Genomic DNA, 21046 nt, shown 5'->3' on the forward strand with positions numbered 1-21046 from the left:
AGAAGAGCAGACCCGTGCGAGGGGGCGGCGCGCGCTGAACAGAGCTGGAGCGGGGGCTGTGGACGCTTCCTGAGTTCCGCCCCTTCCCTGCCCAAGCGACCACCCTGAGCGCCCTCCCGGCTGCGCGGAAGGAGGGTGGACTCTCCTTTGCCCGCCCTCCCCCCCACCTCAGGGGGCTTGGGAATGCCGCGAGGGTGGGAAGGAGGGAATGCCAGAGTCCCAGTGTATAGCTTGCGCCTGTTTTCCCATCTGGAATTAACATTCTAGGTTACACTCTGTAGCAAAGCCATGGAAACGGCAGGGTTAGCCGCTTCCTTATATGTGTGCAGGAAAGGGGGAAGGGGGCGGCCAGGGGACAGAGGGCACGCCGGACATCGGATTGCCCGCAGACCAAATGGCCTCCCTTCTTCCTCTCAGCGCTTTCACTACTGGCCTAGCCCACCTCCCGCCTCCTCCAAGAAAAGAGAGATTGGAGGTTGCTGCCGCCAAAGCTGAAAGGCCAGAAGGCGCGGAAGGATAGAAAGACCCACTAGGGTTATGAGGAAACGTCGGTGAGGGTGAGGGCATGCCGGTGAGGGCGAGGGCATGCCCAGCGGCAGGGTGGGGGTGGCTGTCTCTGGACATCCTGTGTGCTTTCCTGGAGTGGGTCAGGCGTCTGCGAGCGCCTGAAGTCCGTTGTCATGGAAACCGAGCCTTCCACATAAGCTTCTGGGGGCAGCCTTCTTGCGGGGGAGGAAGGGTGGTGTGCGCGGCCTGAGATGGAAGCAGGGTTGTTTCTGAGAGCCAGGCTGCAGAGGGCGGGGTGTCGGTCGCCTGGGTTCTATTCCAGGCGCGGCAGGAGACTGGCAGAGCAGAGCGTGTGAGCAGCTGTGGTTGGTCCCGATTGGTGAGTGTGCCTGTGCGGCCTAAGCCAGAAATGTGCTGCCTCCAAGGGTAGGGAGGAAGGATGCAGGGAGCCCGCCTCCACATCCCCAGCCATCCTGAAGAGGTAGCTGCCCAGGCTGCAGGGCTACTTAGTGAGGCTTTTACTTCCAGAGCTGTCCAAATGGCCTCGTGTCCTCTCCAAGCCCCTCCTTGTCTATCCGGGGTCTGGGCTGTAAGGTTTCTTTGTGCAGGCCACTGCGTGCTCAAACAAGTCTGAGCATCAAGACGTCTGTCTTTTGACCTCTGCTGGGCAGGCTCAGGTTTCCACCCCAGGGTGAGCCCCAGCCGGGAAGGTGGTCTGTGGCCACCAAGTGTGTCCGCAGGGAGAGGAATGTGGGAGAACGTCAGTCACAGGCTTCCCTTAGCAAGAGAGGCCCAGGAACTGCCAGGAAACTGCAGGTGAAGTCTGGAGTCATGGGGAGGTGGGGATGGGGTCCCAGAAAAGGGCTGAGCTAACAGGCATCAGTGCAGAAGGGCAGGGGCTGAACTGGGGCCCCACTCCCTTACAGAGACAGCCAGCCCTGCACCCAGCCAGCACACGAAGGTGCCACCATCCTTCTGATGATTTGTCAAGTCAGTCACAGGCTTGAGGCAGGAGGGGAGGAGCCTGGATGACAGTGAAAATAGTGCAGAAACTCACAAAGGAAGCTGTGAGGCAGTACTGTTTCAATGCTTTATTAACAGTTGGAAACAAACCCAACAAACTGGAGGTGATGACATCCCAGAAGCCCAAGAGGCAAGGGAAACAGGTTTGCATTTTGTCCCTTTATTGTTATTATTATTAAACGCATCTTAGCAAAAGTAGATTAAAAAAGAAAGGGTCAAAGCCCCAGATGTCAGCAGGGAGGAGGGGATTGAGGCGAGTAGCAGGACCCCCCGATCATAGTCCTCCCAGCACTAGCTCAGGGGGGCTGCTGGTGCCCCTTTGGAGACAGGCTCTAGCAACCAGAACCCTTCTGCCCAGCCTCAAGGCCTCCCTGGGGGCGCCTGAGGTCTCCTAAGCTCCCCTTGCTCTAAGAACTGTACTTTGGGGCCAGGGTTTTCCAGTGCCATTCTCACCCCCTACCTGGGAGTGGGAAGCTGAGAGGAGCACAGAAGGGCAAAGTGTTACCTTTAGCCAGAGGATCTGAGCTTCCTGTGGCTGTGGCCACTGAAGCATGTGGCCTTTCCACTGCTGAAGAGAGAACAGGGTGGGGCGTCCCTGGGCCCACTTCTCCAGAGCGTCCAGTTAGCATCTGCACATTTGGCTTGATAAATATATTAAATTTATAAAAATTCTTTGTTGTTTGAGAGCTCCTATTACGCTTAGGCCTGGTCCAGCTTAACCAGAGAAGAGCCGCCTCTGGCCCCTAAGTCAGATGTTCGGGGTAAGAGTCTGCACTGGCCTCGAGGGCCCAGAGGCTTGAGGGCTGAGTGGAGGTCCAGAGGGGTTGCTCAGAATTGAGGCTTGTGGTGAGAAATCCCAGGGACTCTGGAACCTGTCATCAAAGCCTCTTATATTATGGAGGGGAAAGGAGGAAGGGTTATTTTTCTTTAAAAAAAAAATTCATATAAAAATAGATCCATTTGCAAAACAATTTCTCAACCAGGAGGCTCCACCTCCCCTTTCCTTGGAGACAGAGGGTAAGGTGTGGGGATGGTCACAGGACAGCCCACACTTTCAGATGAGACCAAAGCTCTGGGGAGGGCATGAGGAGGGCCCGTGGCTCAGCCGGGGACTGGTACCGGGGGCTGGTACTGGGGGAGGGTCGAGAGAGGCCAGGGCAGGCTCTGTCCCTGCCTGTCCGCCCCCAGGCCCTGGCCTAGGCCACAGCAGGACAGGTCAATGTGGTCTAGGTCCTCCTTGTTTGGGGAGGTCTTTCTCAAATGGTGGGGTGGGAGGGGGATCTGCTCCCCACTTCCTTGGAAGCACCTCCCAGTGCCTCCCCACCAGTAATAGACAACAGGAGCCAGGGAAGGCAGAGCAGAGCTGGGAGATGGAGCCCAGAGGTTCCTAAGCCCATGCTGCTCTCAGGACGAGAGAAAACACAACAGAAAAGCACTAACCCAGCATGATTGACCTAGGCAAAGCCCACTGAGAGGCAGGGGCTGAGAGAGCAGGTGGGCCTTGTCTGAGATGAGGCCCCAGAGAACAGTGGAGACACTTGGGGTTAAGGCAGCAAACACAGAGCCTGCTTTGGTAACAAGAGCCAGGACTGCCCCGGTTGGGCTCAGGCCCCCCCACACTGCCCTTTCCTCTGGCCTCCAGGCAGCTGAAGCTGTGTGCGATGGGCCGAGAGCAGCATGCCGGAGAGTAAGGTGGGGTCAGGGTGATGGAAGCGGCCACCGCAGAGGAACACATCCGCGACCCTTCAGGCACATGCTGCAGGCGGGACAGTCTGGGGCTCCACCGAGGAGCTGCCGTGACCCCAGGACCTGGCTTAGCTTGCACGGCCAAGCAACTCTGTGGTCTCCTCGAGGATGGTGGGGACTTCCTCCTTCTTAGGCATCTTGGCAGGAACACAGGTCATGGCATCCTCCTTGGTCAGCTCTGAGACTAGCTGAGATGTGGCTGCACACGCTGCCTTCCTGACGCCTGCAAGAGAAGACACGCACCATCTTGTCCACAGAAGGCCAGTCTGCTGTCTCCATCTCTACAGCAGATACTCGGCCAGAAGCCATGCACACGCATTGCCCCGGGTCAGTTCAGAGGCCCTTCTTGTAAAGGAGAGGAAGAGAGCCAAGGACACATGGAAGATAACCTTTGTTGGGGTAGGAGTGGGGGCAGAGCACGTTGCAGGCAGGGAGAGCAAGTCTGGCTCTCACATTCCTTTGTGACAAGCAGTACAAGAGTGTAAATACAGCTCTGCAGACAGAGCAGGGCTCAAGTATCAGCAGGGAGAGAGAGAAGTACTCAAAAGCTGTTTTCTCATTGGAGAGTCATTGGATGTAAACAGACTTAAGCTTAGTAAACAGTAGTAGTATTCTGTTTTCTTGGCAGTCCTCATGGAAGCTCCTAGGCCAAAACCACTGTCAGCCCAGGGCAGGGCAGGCCTTCGCAGGTGGCCAGAGGGGCTCCTGCAGAGGAGCAGCAGCCACGCGCGGTCACCACCCGAGGCCACCCCACCTGTGTTCAACCCTCCCCCTTGGGCCATGCCCGCACAGCGAGCTCTTGTCCACCTCTTCAAGGGCAGCAGTGGGGATCTGAAGGCCAAGGGCAAGTGTGCGGTGTGTGTGGGTGTGTGAAGGGGGAAGGGTGAGGGAAGGTATGTCAGGGAGGCCAGGAGGAACCCTACAGAGACCTCAGCCTGACAGGCTAAGGGCTAGTGAAGAGAAGAACCAATCCCTCCACGAATTCCTGTCCTAACCGCTGGGAGTTGTCCCCAGACTCTCACTAATTCACAGACTCCACGTTCCTGGTCCTGGTCCCTCAAGCCGGGCCCAAGCCTATCTCCTGCTGTCTGCCGCTTCCCGTGCCTCTGAGCGGCCAGAGAGACTGCGGGGCACAAAGAGCAGCCTGCCTGGGGTCAAAGAAGCCAGACACAAAGGCCACAGATGGTGTAATTCCCTTTCTATGAAATGTCTAGAATGGGCAAATCCAGAGACAGTAGATTTGTGGTTGCAAGGGCCTGGGGGAGGAGATAAAGGGGGTGTGACTGCTAATGGGCATGGGGTCTTTTTGGGGGGTGATGAAATGTTCTGGAATTAGTGGTGATGGCTGCACAACCTTGTGAATATACTGAAACCAAATCTGTGTACTTTAAAAGGGTGAATTTTAGGAATGTGATTGATATATCAATTAAAATAACAAAAAACTCAGCTCTGGGTCACAGGAAAGCTGGGTGGAGAAAGCAGCGCCTAAACCTTGAAGAAGCAGACAGAGGACAGAAGGCCACACTCTTGAGTGCAGGACAGGGCAGCGGCGGGTGCTAGCAGGAAGGACGAGGTCCTGAAGAGCCAGTGAAGCAAGCGTCCACCCTGCCTTCCTGGGACCAGGAAAAGCTTGAGGTGGGACGGAAGCCAAACAGGGTCAGGGGGCACAGGCTTTCCCCAGGGCTGTCCGCCTCTGCAGAAGCGTGACCCAGAGCATGCACACAGGTAAGAGGAGCACACGGCATGCCCACGGGTTACCAGTTTATAGATCTCCTCCTCCTCCTCCCAGGGACTGGGATTGTCTAATAAGAGGAGAAAGACCAGTGAAGAGCCTGGCTGCAGGCACAGGGGGAAGGCGTGCGGCGGTGACTACAGGACTTCACATCCCTTGTGGTGCTGCCTCAGGGACCGACCAGGGAGGGAAGGGGCCCATGGGAGTGCGACTAGGATGGCCTCCTATCTCCAGCAAAATCTGCTTCAGACCTGCTTGGTTTTTGCTCATTTTTTAAATACACCCTCCTCTAGGAGCCTACTTCTCATGTCCGGAAAGGTGGTGGCTGATTCTTTGAATTCAGTCACCAGCACTTGAGAAAATATTCCAATTATATTTGTTTGTATGTGACTCGAGGGCTAAGTACATGTTAAAACACTACTTCCTGACTTTGGACCCAGGGAAAGGAACTACAGGAGCATTCATCTTGGACAACACGGGCAAAGTCAGAATTCAAGTGGGAGGTATCTGCAGCTGTTTCTCTCTTGAGTTTCTTCCTCTGAACTCAGAAGATACCAGTTTGTACCTAGTCATGCATGTCTCTATATTCTTCTAGATTAAAAAAGCTGCCGATGCATTAGATTCATAAAAATGAAGTGGAGGGTAAGTCGGGAAAGACCAAAATTTCCCTTTTAAGCCTAGAAAGTGGGGATACCTGATGTGGCCTAAGGTCAGAACAAGAAAACTCCTGTGGGAACTGGGAATAGGATCAAGGAATCCTGGCTGCCACCCTAGCTTCAGGGCCGCAGCTTGATCCTCCAGCAGATGCCCTCTCCAAGCCTTTCCCTAACTTGGGTACTTGTTGAGACTATTGAAAAGTAGCCGCAGAAGCATATTTTGCTTCTGTGGAACCAGGGAGCCCTAATCTTGAGACACTGGTCAAAGCTCTCTGAGGCCAGATTCCTACACGTTAGGGCTGAGCCAGATAAAAACACCAGCAAAATCAGGCATAGATGAATTAGAAAAAGGTATTTATAAAACACAGGCTAGGAACTGCTACTATGGAGGAAGTATTCTTGTTAACGAGCTTCCTCAGGGAAGAGGAAACTGGGACAGATGCGGCAGTCACCGCCACCCTGAAGAGCTCCCCACTGTCGGAAGCACTCCTAATTATAATTCCTGTCCTATTTTTATTAATACAGAAGTGGAGGGAGATATAAGTGGTGGTAGAGGAAACACTCTTAAGTTCTCTAGACATGTGGACATCGGAAATTTCCCTGAACCGATTTCACCACATCCAGGGCTCTCCTTGGCAGAAGGAGTGTTTGTAAAGTATTTCTGGCCCACACAGAGGGCTCACCATCATTTCCTGCTCCTCACACAGGCCTTGTGGAAAGAGTCCTGGACCTGGATTCATAAAAGCAGGCTCCGGTTCTGGCTCTATCAGCAGATCTTGGCAAGACCTTACCTGGGTTTCAAGCCCTGTTACCTAAGAGAAGGTGAGCTGCTAAACACTCTTTAGAGAGGAGATCTTTAGAGCTGGTCCCAACTCTAAGGTTCTATCCGTGTAGGGGGAGCTTAGCAGGAAGCTGGGAAGTGGCAGGGGGAAGGAAAGGGAGACAGAGATGAATTTCTTTCTTTCCTTCACTTTTATCCCAGTGAGCAGATGGCCTGTATATAAGAAGCCACAATTCAGACATGGAGATAAAGTTGAGTCACTAAAACCAGAAGCTGACTCAGACAGCCTGAAATATCTGCTGTAATACAATCACATGGATTCTTCCCCCTGACACTCACAGCATTGTTCTCCCACGCCCTGCAGATCACAGCAGTTTACATGTCACTTTTAATGAACCAGCCCTGATAGTCACTCTCCTCTTTCAGCTCCTCAATGGGTCTTTGTACACTGGTCACTCCCTCAGGTCTCCAGAGACCAGATTTTTTTTAAACATTCCTTTAAATCCCAGGGCAGAAGCTAGTATCTTTGACTATGGACAGCTGCCTCTCTGGGATTGAGGAAGGCTGTGAGGCAGACCTGTGTGATAGCACTCTGGTTTTCCGGCTCAGAGCAGCCAGTCGGCAGCAATAGTCAGAGACAGCCAAGCAAAGGGTGAGCCAGCTATAGCCATAGCCACCCAGGGAACCCACAGTCACCAGAGCCTTTCCAGTTTTACAGTGCGGCCTTCTGGGTCCAACCTTTCTTTTCTCCTCTTAACCCAACTCTCCTCTTAGACATGAAGAAACTGAGTCCCAGAAACTTGTCTCGAGTAATCTAGACAGCATCAGTTAGATCTGACATTGGGTCTTCTGACCCCATCTAGACCTGTGCTCTTGGGGCTCGACTGTGCTGCCTAGCCTTCTGCTTCATGGCGCCAAGCCACTTACTCGGAAGTGAATGTACCAATGGCTACAGGGCTTATCAGAGTAACAAGAAGTGTTTCCCCTGAGAGCTTCTCCCAGATATGTTCAGTGTGTTTAGTGACCCCAGAGCCCAGAAAGCTAAGGACGGACCCAATTCTGAAAGCATGTAGTTGTCATTTTCACCTAGGTCTCCTCCTCCTTTTCGCACTGGGAAACAGTACTTTGACTAATTCAAATCTCCTGTGGAGAGGTTAGGTTTTACCAAAATCCCTGCTGCTTTGGCCTGTAAGTCCTGGTTTCCCACCTGGAAAGAAGTGGGCAATGGGGTATCCCCAGGAGAGGGAAGCCATTGATGTCTGGTTCCCTGTGTTCAGGAAGCATCTGGGATTCTGGTTCAGTTCCACAGGAAGATGAAAAGGGAATTCCCCATCTCAAGTCTGATGAAGGCTGGCAGTTAGCTAACAGGATGGAGGAAAACAGGGAGAGGTGGTATGTTTTTGTTTATCTGGAAACGCTTAATGTCAGGCCACATCACCTTATATGGTGGGGAGGAAACAATGTCGCAAGACTCTAAAGACTAAAGACAAAAAAATACTACTAGCTTCACACTCTACCCATACCCAGATCTGTAAGACTAAACATACATCTCGGAAGATCTAAACCCACCATACTCACCTCTCTCCTCCTCTAGACAGGCTGTACTCAGAGGATGCCAGGAAACAGATAAGAGTTATAGCCAGACATTCTGAAGTCATACAGAAGAGCCCTCAGAAGGGAATTTCCCTGCGGATATTCAGCATATGGGCAGAAACAGGCAGGCATTCTCATAGTGATACGGTGTTGGGCCAGGGCACTGTGTGGGGCGAGCGCTCCGCACCCTGGAGCGTAAGGTTCTCTTTACAGGCTGAGGCAGGCGCCATTGGGCCTACGGACGCCACTGTCAATAGCTCAGCAGTGGCCAAAGCAAACTGCACAACAGCCTCAAAGCGAAGCTCCTATCGCACAGGCCTACAGAACACATCAGCCAGGGAGGAGGGAACAAAGCTCAAGGCCGCCTTTTCTGTCATGCCCACCCTTCAACCTAGGAAGGAAGCCCGCATTCCCAGTCCCAAAGGGCCTTCACCAGACTGTGCAGGGCAGGTTGTGAGGAGGAGCTCTGGATCTATCTTCTTCTCGAACAGTCTCTGCCGACTATCCACTTTCCTCAAAGGCGATTTATCTGTTGATCTTTCCCCACACTAATGCCTGGATCATTTGTCCTATCCCCATAATAATTCTTAGAGGCTCTGGCTCAACGTAATCCACTTAAATCTTCCGAAAGGCAGGCGAGGGGGGTGGTAAACAGGGAAGGCGAGTATAGTACAGCCTGACTACCCCTCGGGAAAAAAGGAGGTTCTCAGACACAGCATGAGCTTTGGTCAAGATGCTCTTCCACATCCTTATTTAACACATCTGGAGAGAATGACACCCAGCCTTCTCTTTATAGGATTCTATACTATTATCCTCTGTTTCTTCTGTCTGTGAAGTTGAGAGTAAGGATGCTTATTTTCCTTGTATTCCTATATCTAATGTATGGCTTTGAATTTACATCAATTTTTTGTTACCCAGGTGCCTACCCAAATCTATGTCTTGCACAATGGTTTGCTTATCTTACATTTCTGCCTCAAGAATGAAGAGAAATGTTAGAATAACCAAATGTAGTATCTGTTGTCAGTCCCGCAAATCCTAGTTCTCCACGTCAGTCCTTTCTAACAATTAGAGGACTGGATAATCCACTCTAGGTGCAGGGACATCGTGGGGAAGTTTCTAAACCCTCAGAACATCATCACCTGCTCTTTAGCCTAAAATGAGCAGAAGCAGAGAGGCTTCACCACCTTCCTTCAGCACCCAGGCTGGGCTCTGCTTGCTGACTTACCCTGACGGGGTCCTCTCTTCCGTCGGAATGCTGCGCCTGACTGCAGGGCTTCCAGAAGACTGTCCATCACACCCGTCTCATCACCCTCTGTCGTGAACAAAGATGGAGATGTAAGCTTTTCAGCCCGAGCAGCATCCATGGGTTGAGCCACACACACAAAAATGAATTTCCACTGTATGTATAGCCTGCCGTCGCCCACAGTTTCTGGGCATCTCCACTGTATGTACAGCTTGCCCTCGTTCAGTTTCTGGGGGCTCGGCACACAGCGGGCTCAGTCTCAGGTTTCACAGTCCCTGTTTACTTGTGTCTGTTTGCAAATGGTTCAAACATTAGGTTTCACTGGCTACCAGCCACTGTAGACCCTGGATAATGTCCCTGCAGTGCCGCCACCCTTCCCATCCCCATCAAAACCAGCACAGACAACTGCCCGACTCCAAGACTGGGGTGAATACAGAGACTGGGATTATGAAGTTAATAAGGAACTAGGTCACTCTCTTTATCCTACATAAACCCCTCATGGAAAGCCTGGTTCCAGTTTCAGAGCAAGGCTGAGGAGAGACCACCTCTCAAGAGTGCGTTTCACTTAAGTACTGCCCCCAGTGGCTGCATCTTCCTGAAGTCAGCTCACAATCTAAGAGGGGCTGCTGGTTGGAATACAAAGAGTTAATGTAGAATCCTTATTCCAGCTCGGCTCTGTTTCCATGGCAACAGCTAAGGGTGGTGAAATCTTAAACTGAAATCCCTAGGAGCCAGCAGGCTGCTAGCCGTAAAGCTGGGCTCACTGCTCCCAGCGCCACCTGCTGACTGAACACCACCAGTGCAGCTGACCTACATTCCAACCTCATTTATTTGCCCTGGGGACGTGGACCAGGGCAGGGCCCCCTGTGCTGACTGATGACTGTGTTCAGCCTTCATCCCACAAATCAGCTGGACTCCACCTTTCCCTATTACGCCCTAAACAATAACTAGGCACAAACCCTAGAGACTTGGGGAGAAGCGGGGAAAGGTGAAGGATATATCTCACATGGGCTTATTATCAGATAAAAGTTTGTGGCTTACATACAACCGGATTAAGGGCAGGGGAACTGCTTCCCAAAAAAATATAAAGAAAAAATAGAAATGCAGGGTGCTTCAGGTCCCTAATCATACCACAGCCAGAGTGGCCAAAGTAAAGTCCCTGGGAGCAAAAATGCTGGAGTGGCCCCTCACCCCTTGTGCTCAGCACAGCACTGATTCTTGCCAGACCCAGCAGCCCAGAGAACCTCTTTACTTAGATGGCTCGTAGCCCCTCAGGGTCAAGAAGGGTGGCATCAGCTCAGGGTCATGTAATGGATGCTGGATTTCCGCTGCCCACAGAGAGAGCAGCCAGAGAGCACAGGGAGTCGGCAGCAGGAAAGAAGCAGAAACAGGAAACAGAGGGCCAGTAATTGAGGCCATATGTTTCAACAAAGACATGCTCTGAGAGTGAAATACAAAGTCCGCTGAAGAAAGAAGAGGGTGGCCGGCTCCCCTGCCCCCTTTGTAGAAGTTCAGTCCATTTACAGTCTGATAGGGGGGTACAACTGTGCGAAGGTCCTGGGCACACAACCCTTAGTGAAATAAGCAGAAAGGGGAGAGAAACCATTAAAAGACAGGAGCAGGGCCAGGAAAACAATCTGAGGAAATGAGCACAAGATGCTGTAGAGGGTATGAAAACCGGACAGGGAGACTCTTGGACAAGCAGAAGGCAAGCATACATATTACAGCACCACTAAGTCACTGCGGAGATGAGACACAGTGCAGCAAAGGAGGGAAAGACAGAGTGGAGCGCTGCAGCGTGTGTGTTCAGAGCCAGGGGTAGAAGTCCAGCGTCAGGACCGCGGAGGCGGAAGGCTGCCAGCAGCGCCTGCCAGGAGCTGTGCTCTGGCCTCTAGATTTAGACCGAGCAGCCTTCCAGCTGATCCTGTCTCAGCCCATCGGCCCTTCACTTCTCACCAGCGTTCATGTCTATGAGTTGCTCTCTCTTCTGCTGCTTCTCCAACCGCTCCTTCTCTGCCTTCTCCTTGGCCAGCTTTGCTCGCCGCATCTTCTCCTCTGTCTCCCGCCGCTTCTGGTTCTCCTTGACGGCTTGCTGGGGGGAGAGGGGAGTGAACACATGGGCACGAAGGCACTCATACATGTGCACTGCTGCTACTGCTAAGTTGCTTCAGTTGTGTCTGACTCTGCGACCCCATAGACGGCAGCCCACCAGGCTCCCCCGTCCCTGGGATTCTCCAGGTAAGAACACTGGAGTGGGTTGCCATTTCCTTCTCCAATCACACATGTGCACACCCACCACCAACCAACATGAACCCAGTGGAAGGTGAGAAAGGTGGACAGAAGCGCCACTTCGCAGGCCTCCCTGCTGGCAGCTGCTGCTTCTATCACTCAGTCGTGTCCGATTCTTCCGACCCCGTGGGCTGCAGGCTGGTCAGGCTCTTCTGTCCATGGGATTTCCCACACAAGAATACTAGAGTGGGTTGCCATTCCCTTCTGCAGGGGATCTTCCCAACCCAGGGACTGAACTCTAGTCTCCTGCTTGGCAGGCAGGTTCTTTACCACTGAGCCACTAGGGAAGGCCATCCCTGCTTACCACAAACATATTCTTAAAGTTGTGCAGATCCATGAAGAATTCTTCCACAGACACCTTCTTGGGGTCAAAGAGGAAGTACTCGCCCAGCTCCTTGTAGAGCATCTCCATGTTAGAGTGCATCATCCGCAGCTTGTTGCACTGTTCCTGTGCATCCTTCACAAAGCTGTGCAGCAGCAAGTCAAGAACCAACACCAGGAAGCAGACCAGCTTCTCCAGCCCTGGAAACGCTCACACGTGCGTACTGCTATCTGTACACACGGATGCATAACAGCGCTGTTCATATCAGCAAAACCCAGAAGCAACTGAAACATCCAAACAGGGAAACAGTACACCCTTGACTATGGTATTCCTACAGGACAGGGGCTAGCAATTCAAAAAAGAGACTGTTCTGCATCCACTGCTGTGTAAACGGGGCCCAAACATATGAAATGCTATGGCAATACAATGCAGTTTTCACTAAAATAAATTCATCAGGTTGCAAATCAGAAGTCCAGTGGCAGTAGTTATCTTTGAGAAGAGGAGGGGGGAGGGGACATGTTGCGTGTGTGTGATGGGGCAGGGAGCAAGGTCCAAAGGAGACTTATACTTTATCTGCAAGGCTTGATGGAAAACACAGCAATGAGAATGCTTTTAAGAACCCTGTACTTGGTGAAACCACATTTTCTAAAGAGGAAGAATTGTATGCCATCAGTTTAACCTGTTGCCCCACCATGGGAAGTTCTTTCTTTTCCTGGGTGGCAACTCCCTCCTTTCAAGAAAGGATATGGTCATTTTTTCAACAAACTTGTCTTTCTCATCTGTGGCAGCTGGAAAATTCTGAATATCACGTTCCACGTCAGAAATCTGTTTCTTCATCTGATCTAGGTTCTTTTGCAAGTTTTCAGCAGAAACTAAAGTAGACACAAACAGACAGCAAGAGCTCACTACCTCCAGCCTCAAGACCCTGTTCTGTCCTTCAGGGCACAGCTATGGTCTGTACTTAATTATTTTAGTTCTCTTATGTACTCTCCAACTGTTTCACACATTTTTCCAGTGAAACTAAAATTACTTGATGATTAAACCTCCAACCTTCATAAGCTGTACAGTACTAAGAAGAGAAGAGAGGCTTCATTTAATTTAACAAGAATCTATGAAATCCCTCAGGATCTTGTTCTCATTTATTTTAGAGAACAGGGTTTGAGAGGAAGGAGACATACACAGAAATACAGGGGGAGGGCAGAAATCTGTTCCCATTTCTACGAAATGCTGCTTTTTCTTTGCCTAGTCCTAGAATGGTGAGGCCTGGTTTTTGTTATTCCAGTCTATGCTTTCTGAATAAGAAAAACTGTTAACTTAAACTACAAATACCTGCCTTTCTTCCAGTTGTTTTCTGGTGTCTGATGTTTCCCTAGGAAGGGGAAGAGTGCTTCCCACTTTCACACATGGAGCTTTCCTGCTTTCTCTTCTGCCCCATACCCCTCCCTGTGGCTTAGACACCACACCGGTATCGTCCCATTCCCACTTATAACTGTCTAAACTGAAAATGATCTAAAATCTAGATTGATTCTTTCCCTACCTTGGGCAGAGATTTCTGGGGCTTGGAACCCCCTTCTAGCTTCACCCCAATCTGCCTCACCTCGGCTGGCTTTCTCCACGTGGGCAAGCTCGTCTGGGAACTTCAGGACCTCGGGATGATCATGCTCACACAACTCAGCCAAGAAGTGCAACAACGTCATCTTCTGATCTGTGGACTTGGTGTCTCGAAGCTTAGACGGGAAAAGGGGAAGAGGGTGAGTCCTGACACCCAAGGCCACCTCAGACCAACAGCAGTCTGCCATACTGGGCTCCTGGAGGCCATGGCCTCCCTTCCCTCGTCCCGCTCACCTTACAAAGGAAGCTGATGTTGAAGCCAAACGCACCAGCATTCCTGGAGCCAGCATTCATATAGTTTCCGACGAGCAAGGTTATCTCCAGGAGGTTAGAGAAGTTCTCGCTCTTTCGCACCTCCTCACATGCGGCAGTCACCGAGACGATCTCGGGCTTGATGTTCTCCACCTGCTCCCCGAACTGCAGCTTGAAGAGGATGGCGTTGAGGCGAGGCCGCAGGCGGGGTACTGCACCCATCTGAGGAGAGACAAGGAGTCCACTACAGCCAGCAGAGAGAGAAAAGGAAGGGACCGATACAGGCCTACGCCTCCTATAGCAGGATCTGAGTTACAGAGTAGGGAGAAGAAAGATGGGCTAGACATGGACCAGAGGCTAGAAGCAAGTGTCCTGATGCTCTTACGGAAGAGGGGGTCAGAGAAGAGCCTGAGCCACAGGCCTCACTCACCACCACACCAAACTGCTCTGACTCAGCCAAATCATCATATTCGTCCTTCAGTTCAGAAAGCATTTTTAACTGCTCTGGCTCTGGCATCTGCTTAATGAGGTTCTGAAAGAGAGAAGGGATTGTCTCAGTTAGAACGGGGTGAGCTGACAATGGAAGCCTCCTGTCAGGCCCTCACTCTGCCAGAGGACCACTAAGGAGGAAACATGGGCTGGGGTCAGGTGGTTGGGGAGGCATCCAGTGAGACGGCAGGACTTTTGAAAAATATACCAGAAATAACCTGATCACCAGAGGGATGGAAGCTTATCCAAAGCTAGCATTCTTTAAGTCAATGATACTTAAGAGAGTCCTCATGGTCTAAGCAGAGAGGAGACAGACTGGTGTTGAGTGATGCAGAGAGCCAGCGCCAGGATGAGCCTGCTCCTTACCTGGATCATGGACTCAGTGAGAACAGACTCATTCACCTCCAGGATGACATTCTTGATCTCATGATAGGGCATGCGGAAGGAACCCAAAAAGATTGCTGCCAGGAAATGAGATACAAAGACATGTTTTTCTCAGTCTCTTCTGCCTTCCAGCCCATCCTACAAATCTACTTTGGACAATTTTCCTAGGGATGCTCTCGTGAAGTCATGATCAGAAACCTCCACCAGCTCCTCACTGTATAGTTATTATCCAAGTTTCTGAGCCCAGTGTTTCAGGTTCCCACCTCCTAGCTTTCCCCTGTGCGAATCCCCACATTTGTATCACTCACACACCAGCCACACTGTTCCAAGCACCACATTCTACAAACACTGTGACTGACTCCTTGTCTTTGCTCACACAGGAAATCTTTGATCTATCTATATACATCAAAAACATTCACCCCATTCTATTTCAGTTCCTCATTCCCTGACTCTATCCTCAGAGCTGCCACTGCCTTGAAATGCTCTGATTTTTAAACTGCCATATCCCACACCCTAACAAACACTTCTCATCCTTCCAGTTCTCACTTACTAGTTCCCCAACTGACTCTTCAACCTCATCAGTGTGCTCTTGCGTGCACACACTCTCTCACGAGAGAGACAACCATTCCGTTTTCTCTGCATGTCTCAGTTCTAGTTGGCTTTCTCTATTTAACCCAGACCCTGTGGTCTGCCCTTTCATTCCCACCCTATTACTACAACAATTCTTACTCTCTGGTTTCTTCTCCTTCCATTCCCTGGTTAACCCAGCCATCTCATTTTCTTCCCTTACACCTGGGCTGATGGACACTGCAGATCAGATTCTATGAAGTGGCACTGATGATGGCCAGGAACCCTCTGCATGTCCCCAGTCCATAATCTCTTGCCAGCTCCTCCATAAAAAATGGCCCTGTTCTCCCAAATGTCCCACCACTTCCTTATTTGTTCTAAAAAGATCTTGTTTCTTTTTAATGTGAAAAATTGAAGGTACTGGTCAAATTACTTGCTAAGTTTTCTCTTATGTCACTTACAAACTGAGCACTGGGGCTCTCAGCTGGAACCAGACTAGGAAAGGCTTGAGTAAGGACTATTTTCGAATCATCTAGAACATGCGCTGACACTTCTCTAAGTTTAGCAGAACTAGATCCATGCACCCAGCCTTTTCTCACATTTCAACAGCCCTAAGGACCTCTTCCTTCAGCATATACAGACAGCCTTCCACACCCATGGACACAGAGGGCAGACTGTTCCACACCATTTTATACAAAGTGGTATCGCTGGAGGTCCTGGAACCCCACAGATACCAGGGACAATTGTACACATAATCAAGCCTTTTCTATCTCAAACAAACAAACAAACAAACAAAAAACACCAGTCTATTCTCTCTTCCACATTCTCATTAACTCTTCTGTCCCCACAAAGTCAGTGGAAAAATGACAATTATTTGTTGAGTGCATATTCCATGTAAGACCTAGTATCATAAACACAGTCTACACATGTGATCTCTTTTAACCCTATTTATAATGATGTGTAAGTCTGTATTATTAGCCGCATTTGACAGAAAGGGAAACTAATACTTAAGAACTTAACCCACCTGTCCAAGGTCACACTGCTACTAAGGACTGGAGCCAGGATTTAAATACAAATGGAGTCCAGAGTTCTGTTTGTACCACTGAAGTTATACTGAAATGATTCCTGCCCAGGTCACTGCCTTTCCTAATGCCAGATCCTCATTTTACTCGACCGCCACTCCCACTTTTAGGACTGTGTCAGACTATTTTCCTTGCTGCTCCCTTCCAGTTTTTTGAGGACTCTGTTTTTGTTACTTGTCTCCTCAATGTTAATGACCTTCAAAGTAAATTAATGGTTTTAACTCTGACTCATATGCTGTCCTCCTAAATTCATATCTCCAGTCAGACCTTCTGCCTGATATACCCAAAAGCCTAATACACTCCTGGAGGAGTCCCACAGGAATCTTAAATTCTGTCCTAAAATCAAATCAATCATTTCTACCCACTACTGTGCAGCCTCTCATTCATGTCCACCACTTCTCCCACAAAAGACAGGAAAATTCAGCAGGAGCAGATTCTACTTCCATAAAGGGTACCACTCTCTACAGAGGGATCTTAACCTAAGAAAACATCTTCTCCTCTCTATCAATCACTAAGTTCCATTAATTCTCTCTTCTTAGTATCTTCTGCCTTCATATCCATTCTCACAACTTCAGTTTCAGCCCTGATCACCTCTCACCTAGTTTGAAGCAATAACATAACACATCTTCCCGTCTCCTAGCAATCCAGCCTCAAAATCACTGCGGAAGTAGTCCTCCCCAAGATTACAGAGGGCTGTATCTCTCACTTTTTTGATTAAAACCCCTCCAATGACTTCCATAGTTTTCAGGACAAAATACATACCTCTTAGCCTAAGCCTACCAAGACGTCTGTATCATCTAGCCTCTCTATTTCTTGAAAACTTCTTCAACCACCATTCCCCCACAGATGGCCTTTACTCAGCTGCTTTCAAGTACTGCACTTCCTGAACTGGGACGTTACCTCATGCCTCTGTGCCTTCAAACATGCTGATCCCTATGCCTGAAATGAGACAAGCCAGCCCTCACCCTTCCTTTAGCCTGCTGTTAACAGTTTTAACTCATTTAGAATGACCTCGAGGCTGAGCTCCCTCCAGCACTCCTCCCACGTGGTTCAGACCTTGCCCAGGGCTCTAATAATCATCCAGGCACACCTCCATCACAGCACTCAACACATCGTGCTATTACCGTATTTCCTTTTTCATCTCTACCAGACATATGGCTCATGAGGATGACCTTATTCAGTTTTGCTTCCCCGCCATATAAGAGGCATTTAACAATCACTGAATCACTAAACAATACTTCCTAGACCATCCTAAACTCAATTCTCTTCCTAAATTTTGTTTTCCATATTGATATCATTCAACTGGAAATAACAATGTACTACCCCACAGTCTTTTATCATTTTCTAAAATAAAAAATACTCATTTTTATGTTGCTAGAGATAATCTTGAAAAGAGCAACTATTATGCCTCACATCACTTTAGTTCCCATAAAAAGACTTATATACAGACACTACTTGGTGATATTTGTTGTCAATGATCTAATATTATATAGTCAAGAATGATGTAAAAGCTTACTGTTCTCATTATATTACTGACTTAATGAGGACATATACCCAGAAGTTAACTGTGTGACCTTGGCTAAGTCGTAACATCTGAACTTTAGTTTTCTCACTTGGTAAAATGGGGACAATAGCCACGTCACCCCACTATGAGTGGGTTTTATGGAATACATACCCTTTCGTCTCTGGAACACATGCCTGCTGCTGCTGCTAAGTCGCTTCAGTCGTGTCCGACTCTGTGCAACCCCATAGACGGCAGCCCACTAAGCTCCTCTGTCCCTGGGATTCTCCAGGCTAGAATACTAGAGTGGGTTGCCATTTCCTTCTCCAATGCATGAAAGTGAAAAGTGAAAGTGAAGTCGCTCAGTCGTGCCCGACTCTTAGCGACCCCAGGGACTGCAGCCTACCAGGCTTCTCCATCCATGGGATTTTCCAGGCAAGAGTACTAGAGTGGGGTGCCATTGCCTTCTCCGGGAACACATGCCTAGTATGTGCCTAATAGAGCCTGAAAGTTGGGAGACCCTCAAATATTTGTTGAACAAATATTTAAATCTTTATTACTCAACATAAAGTCAGGAGATCGACAGTTAAAATGAACAAAAAAATGAACATTCATGCTGATCATTAAATATGACCTGTAACAACTTTGCAGAGGAGTTTTGATCTGAAATTTGCCAGCAAGCAGAGTTATGCGTATAAGGAGCAAGTTCAGAACAGAACTCTTTGAAGCTACTGATCCTACTCTGAGAAGCACAGGATTTACATTATTTATTCTAACCACAAAGTTATTTTACATTTAACTGAAGTCATGCCAATACCTACCTATAAAGGAAATACCTAAAAGAAAATGAGAAAGAAGGAAATATGCGATGGCTAGAAAATTTTTGTTAGATTTTCTATGGATGCAATGGAAATAGTTAGGGCTCTGAAATAAAACCTGAGGCTTAACTCTCAGACCTGTCCCTTATTTGCTATGTGACGAGGCAAATTCCTTAAAGTCCTATTGCCTTTATTTTCTTACCATAAAACTAGATACTAACAACCATGTGGTACTACTGAAGGGAGTAGATATCAGATATTTACTATGCAATGCCAAGTATATAGCAGGAATTATTAAGTTTCATATCAAGGGACCCTGGATCCACCAGAATTAGGCTCTCAGAAGAACTCCTTCACATTTCAAATTGCTGGAATTGCAGAGTTACTCACAGAGATTCTGGGCTGTCTTGGAATCCAACACCTTTAACTCTTTCACTTTTTTCTTTTGCAGAGATTTCTTTTCTTCTCCACCTTCCTGATCCTTCTTGGCTAGTGAGAGAAAGATTAGAAAAGTATGATTAAGGACAGGCCACATCTATCCTGAAAGGAACTACTATCCCATCCTAGAGAGGCCCTTTACTTCTCTATCCGTAATGGTCTTCCTATTAAAGTTCCTCAAAGCTAACCTCCTCTTTAACCACCCAATCTTCTATTACTGACTTCCCTCTCTAGCCGTAATAAATATGCCATTTTCATTTCTTTAATAGTTAACAGTAATACTTTCTTACCCAGAGTCTATCTACTTGTAGGGAACAGCAAACATTCTTTCTGTAGAAGACCAAACAGTAAGTATTTTAGGCTTTGCAGACTATTGTGGTCTATCTCAACAGCTCAACTCTGCCACTACAGCAGGAAAGCTGTCACGGACAATACATAAACCAATGGGCATGACTATGTCTCCAGTGAAATTTTATTTACAAAAATAAGTGGTCTGCTTAAGAGTTATGGTTTGCTAATCCCTGTACTAGAGCCTTCCACTAGCATTATCCTTTTGTGCTATTATTACTTCTTTCTCAAGACCTATCTTGACCATGAACTTCCTATAAACATTTTCTTGATTTCCCCAAATGGTTATGATTTCTCCCTGAATCCCCACTGTATCTGATACAACTTTACAGCAAGTCCTCTAACTGACTTTGTTATAAGCAAATATAGTCTCTCCTTCACAAGAGGACTTTGTTATTCTTCTTTGAAAATACAGCATAAAAATATATTGCTAGTAAGATCTTCAATATCATGTTCGTACACACACAGAAGGTATAATATACTCCTTTCCTTCTTCCACACTCTTCTCAGATTATCCAAAGCCAATGTATTCTTCCCTGATAGATGGAGTCACTCTCTGCATTGATGAGCTAATTTTCCTGGTATTTGTTACTTAGATTTCATTCAACTATTAATAATTCAATGTTCATGATATTTCACATGTATCATCTTGATCTTTTTAAATCCTGCGTTACTTTTTAAGCGTGCATACCTTCCCACCCCATTTGGATTTTGAACTTCAAGAGCATGGGCAAAATAATCCTTCACTGTATCACTCCCTCAGCACCTGGCACGACAGCTAGCTAGTACCATTCTCTCAAAAATGATGTACACTGCCCACTGAGAAGGACTGAGGAGCAGACAGAAAGAAAAACAGGACTGGACAGACAGTTGTAAAATATTCTGTCAACTTTTCAGAAAGCTGTATGGGACTATCTTGGTAAGGAGTATCCAGAAAGTGACAAAGCTAACTGCTTCTGAGGAGAAGAGTAGGGTGCTTGACTATGGACATGGGAGGATACTGTTCAACACAAACTCTATTATACTATTTGAGTTTTAAACCATTGAAAAGTATTACCTGGTATAAATAAATAAGAAAGAAAGCAAATGAAAAGAAAGTTATATGGCAAATGATACAAAGAACTATTAACAAAAAAACACATCCTTTGGCCTGATAGTTCTAACTGAAGAAGGAAAAATGCTAAATGGATGAAGATTAGTTATTTAAATAAAGACTTACTGAGTACCCATATGTGCCAGGCTCTGTTCCGGGCACCAGGAATAAAAGAAAATACAGAAAAACTCCTGCCTTCATGGAATTTATATTCTAACAAAGAGAAATAGACAGTAAATCAGCTAATAGATAAAATAGTACATAGGTGATCTAAGTGCTATGAAAAGAAAACCAAGTAGGGAAGAGAACTGGGGGTTTAGATGAGGGGATGAATTATAACTTGAGTGGGGTGACCAGGGAAGGTTTTAGTGAGAATGTCACATGACAGTAAAAACCTTTTATAAGGTGAGAAACCAAAGCAATTCAGGCAGCAGGAACAACAAATGCAAAAGCCTGATGGAAAGAGGAAGAACAAAAAGCTCATTACTGGTGGAGTGGATGGAATGAGGGGGAGAGCTGGAGTGAAGTCAGAGAGGATCCAAAGACAGATCATATAAAAATGAAAATCAGA

General features: G+C 48.2%; 1 protein-coding gene across 2 annotated transcripts in view; it reads right to left on the reverse strand.

Annotated features, from left to right (window-relative positions):
* Positions 1–1633: 1633 nt before the first annotated feature.
* DIAPH1 (diaphanous related formin 1) overlaps positions 1634–21046 on the reverse strand; it is a 114789-nt gene continuing 95376 nt past the window's right edge. For both annotated transcript variants that reach the window (XM_068980820.1, XM_068980819.1), the window contains 10 exons: positions 18987–19085; positions 14611–14705; positions 14186–14287; positions 13738–13977; positions 13490–13619; positions 12640–12764; positions 11875–12039; positions 11238–11373; positions 9264–9350; positions 1634–3499 (listed from right to left, as the gene is read on the reverse strand). In XM_068980820.1, coding sequence (XP_068836921.1) covers positions 3345–3499; positions 9264–9350; positions 11238–11373; positions 11875–12039; positions 12640–12764; positions 13490–13619; positions 13738–13977; positions 14186–14287; positions 14611–14705; positions 18987–19085 — 1334 coding nt within the window. In that variant the 3' untranslated portion in view covers positions 1634–3344. The remainder of the gene's footprint in view (positions 3500–9263; positions 9351–11237; positions 11374–11874; positions 12040–12639; positions 12765–13489; positions 13620–13737; positions 13978–14185; positions 14288–14610; positions 14706–18986; positions 19086–21046) is intronic.

The sequence above is a fragment of the Capricornis sumatraensis genome, chromosome 9 (assembly GCF_032405125.1).
Source record: "Capricornis sumatraensis isolate serow.1 chromosome 9, serow.2, whole genome shotgun sequence".
NCBI lineage: Eukaryota > Metazoa > Chordata > Mammalia > Artiodactyla > Bovidae > Capricornis > Capricornis sumatraensis.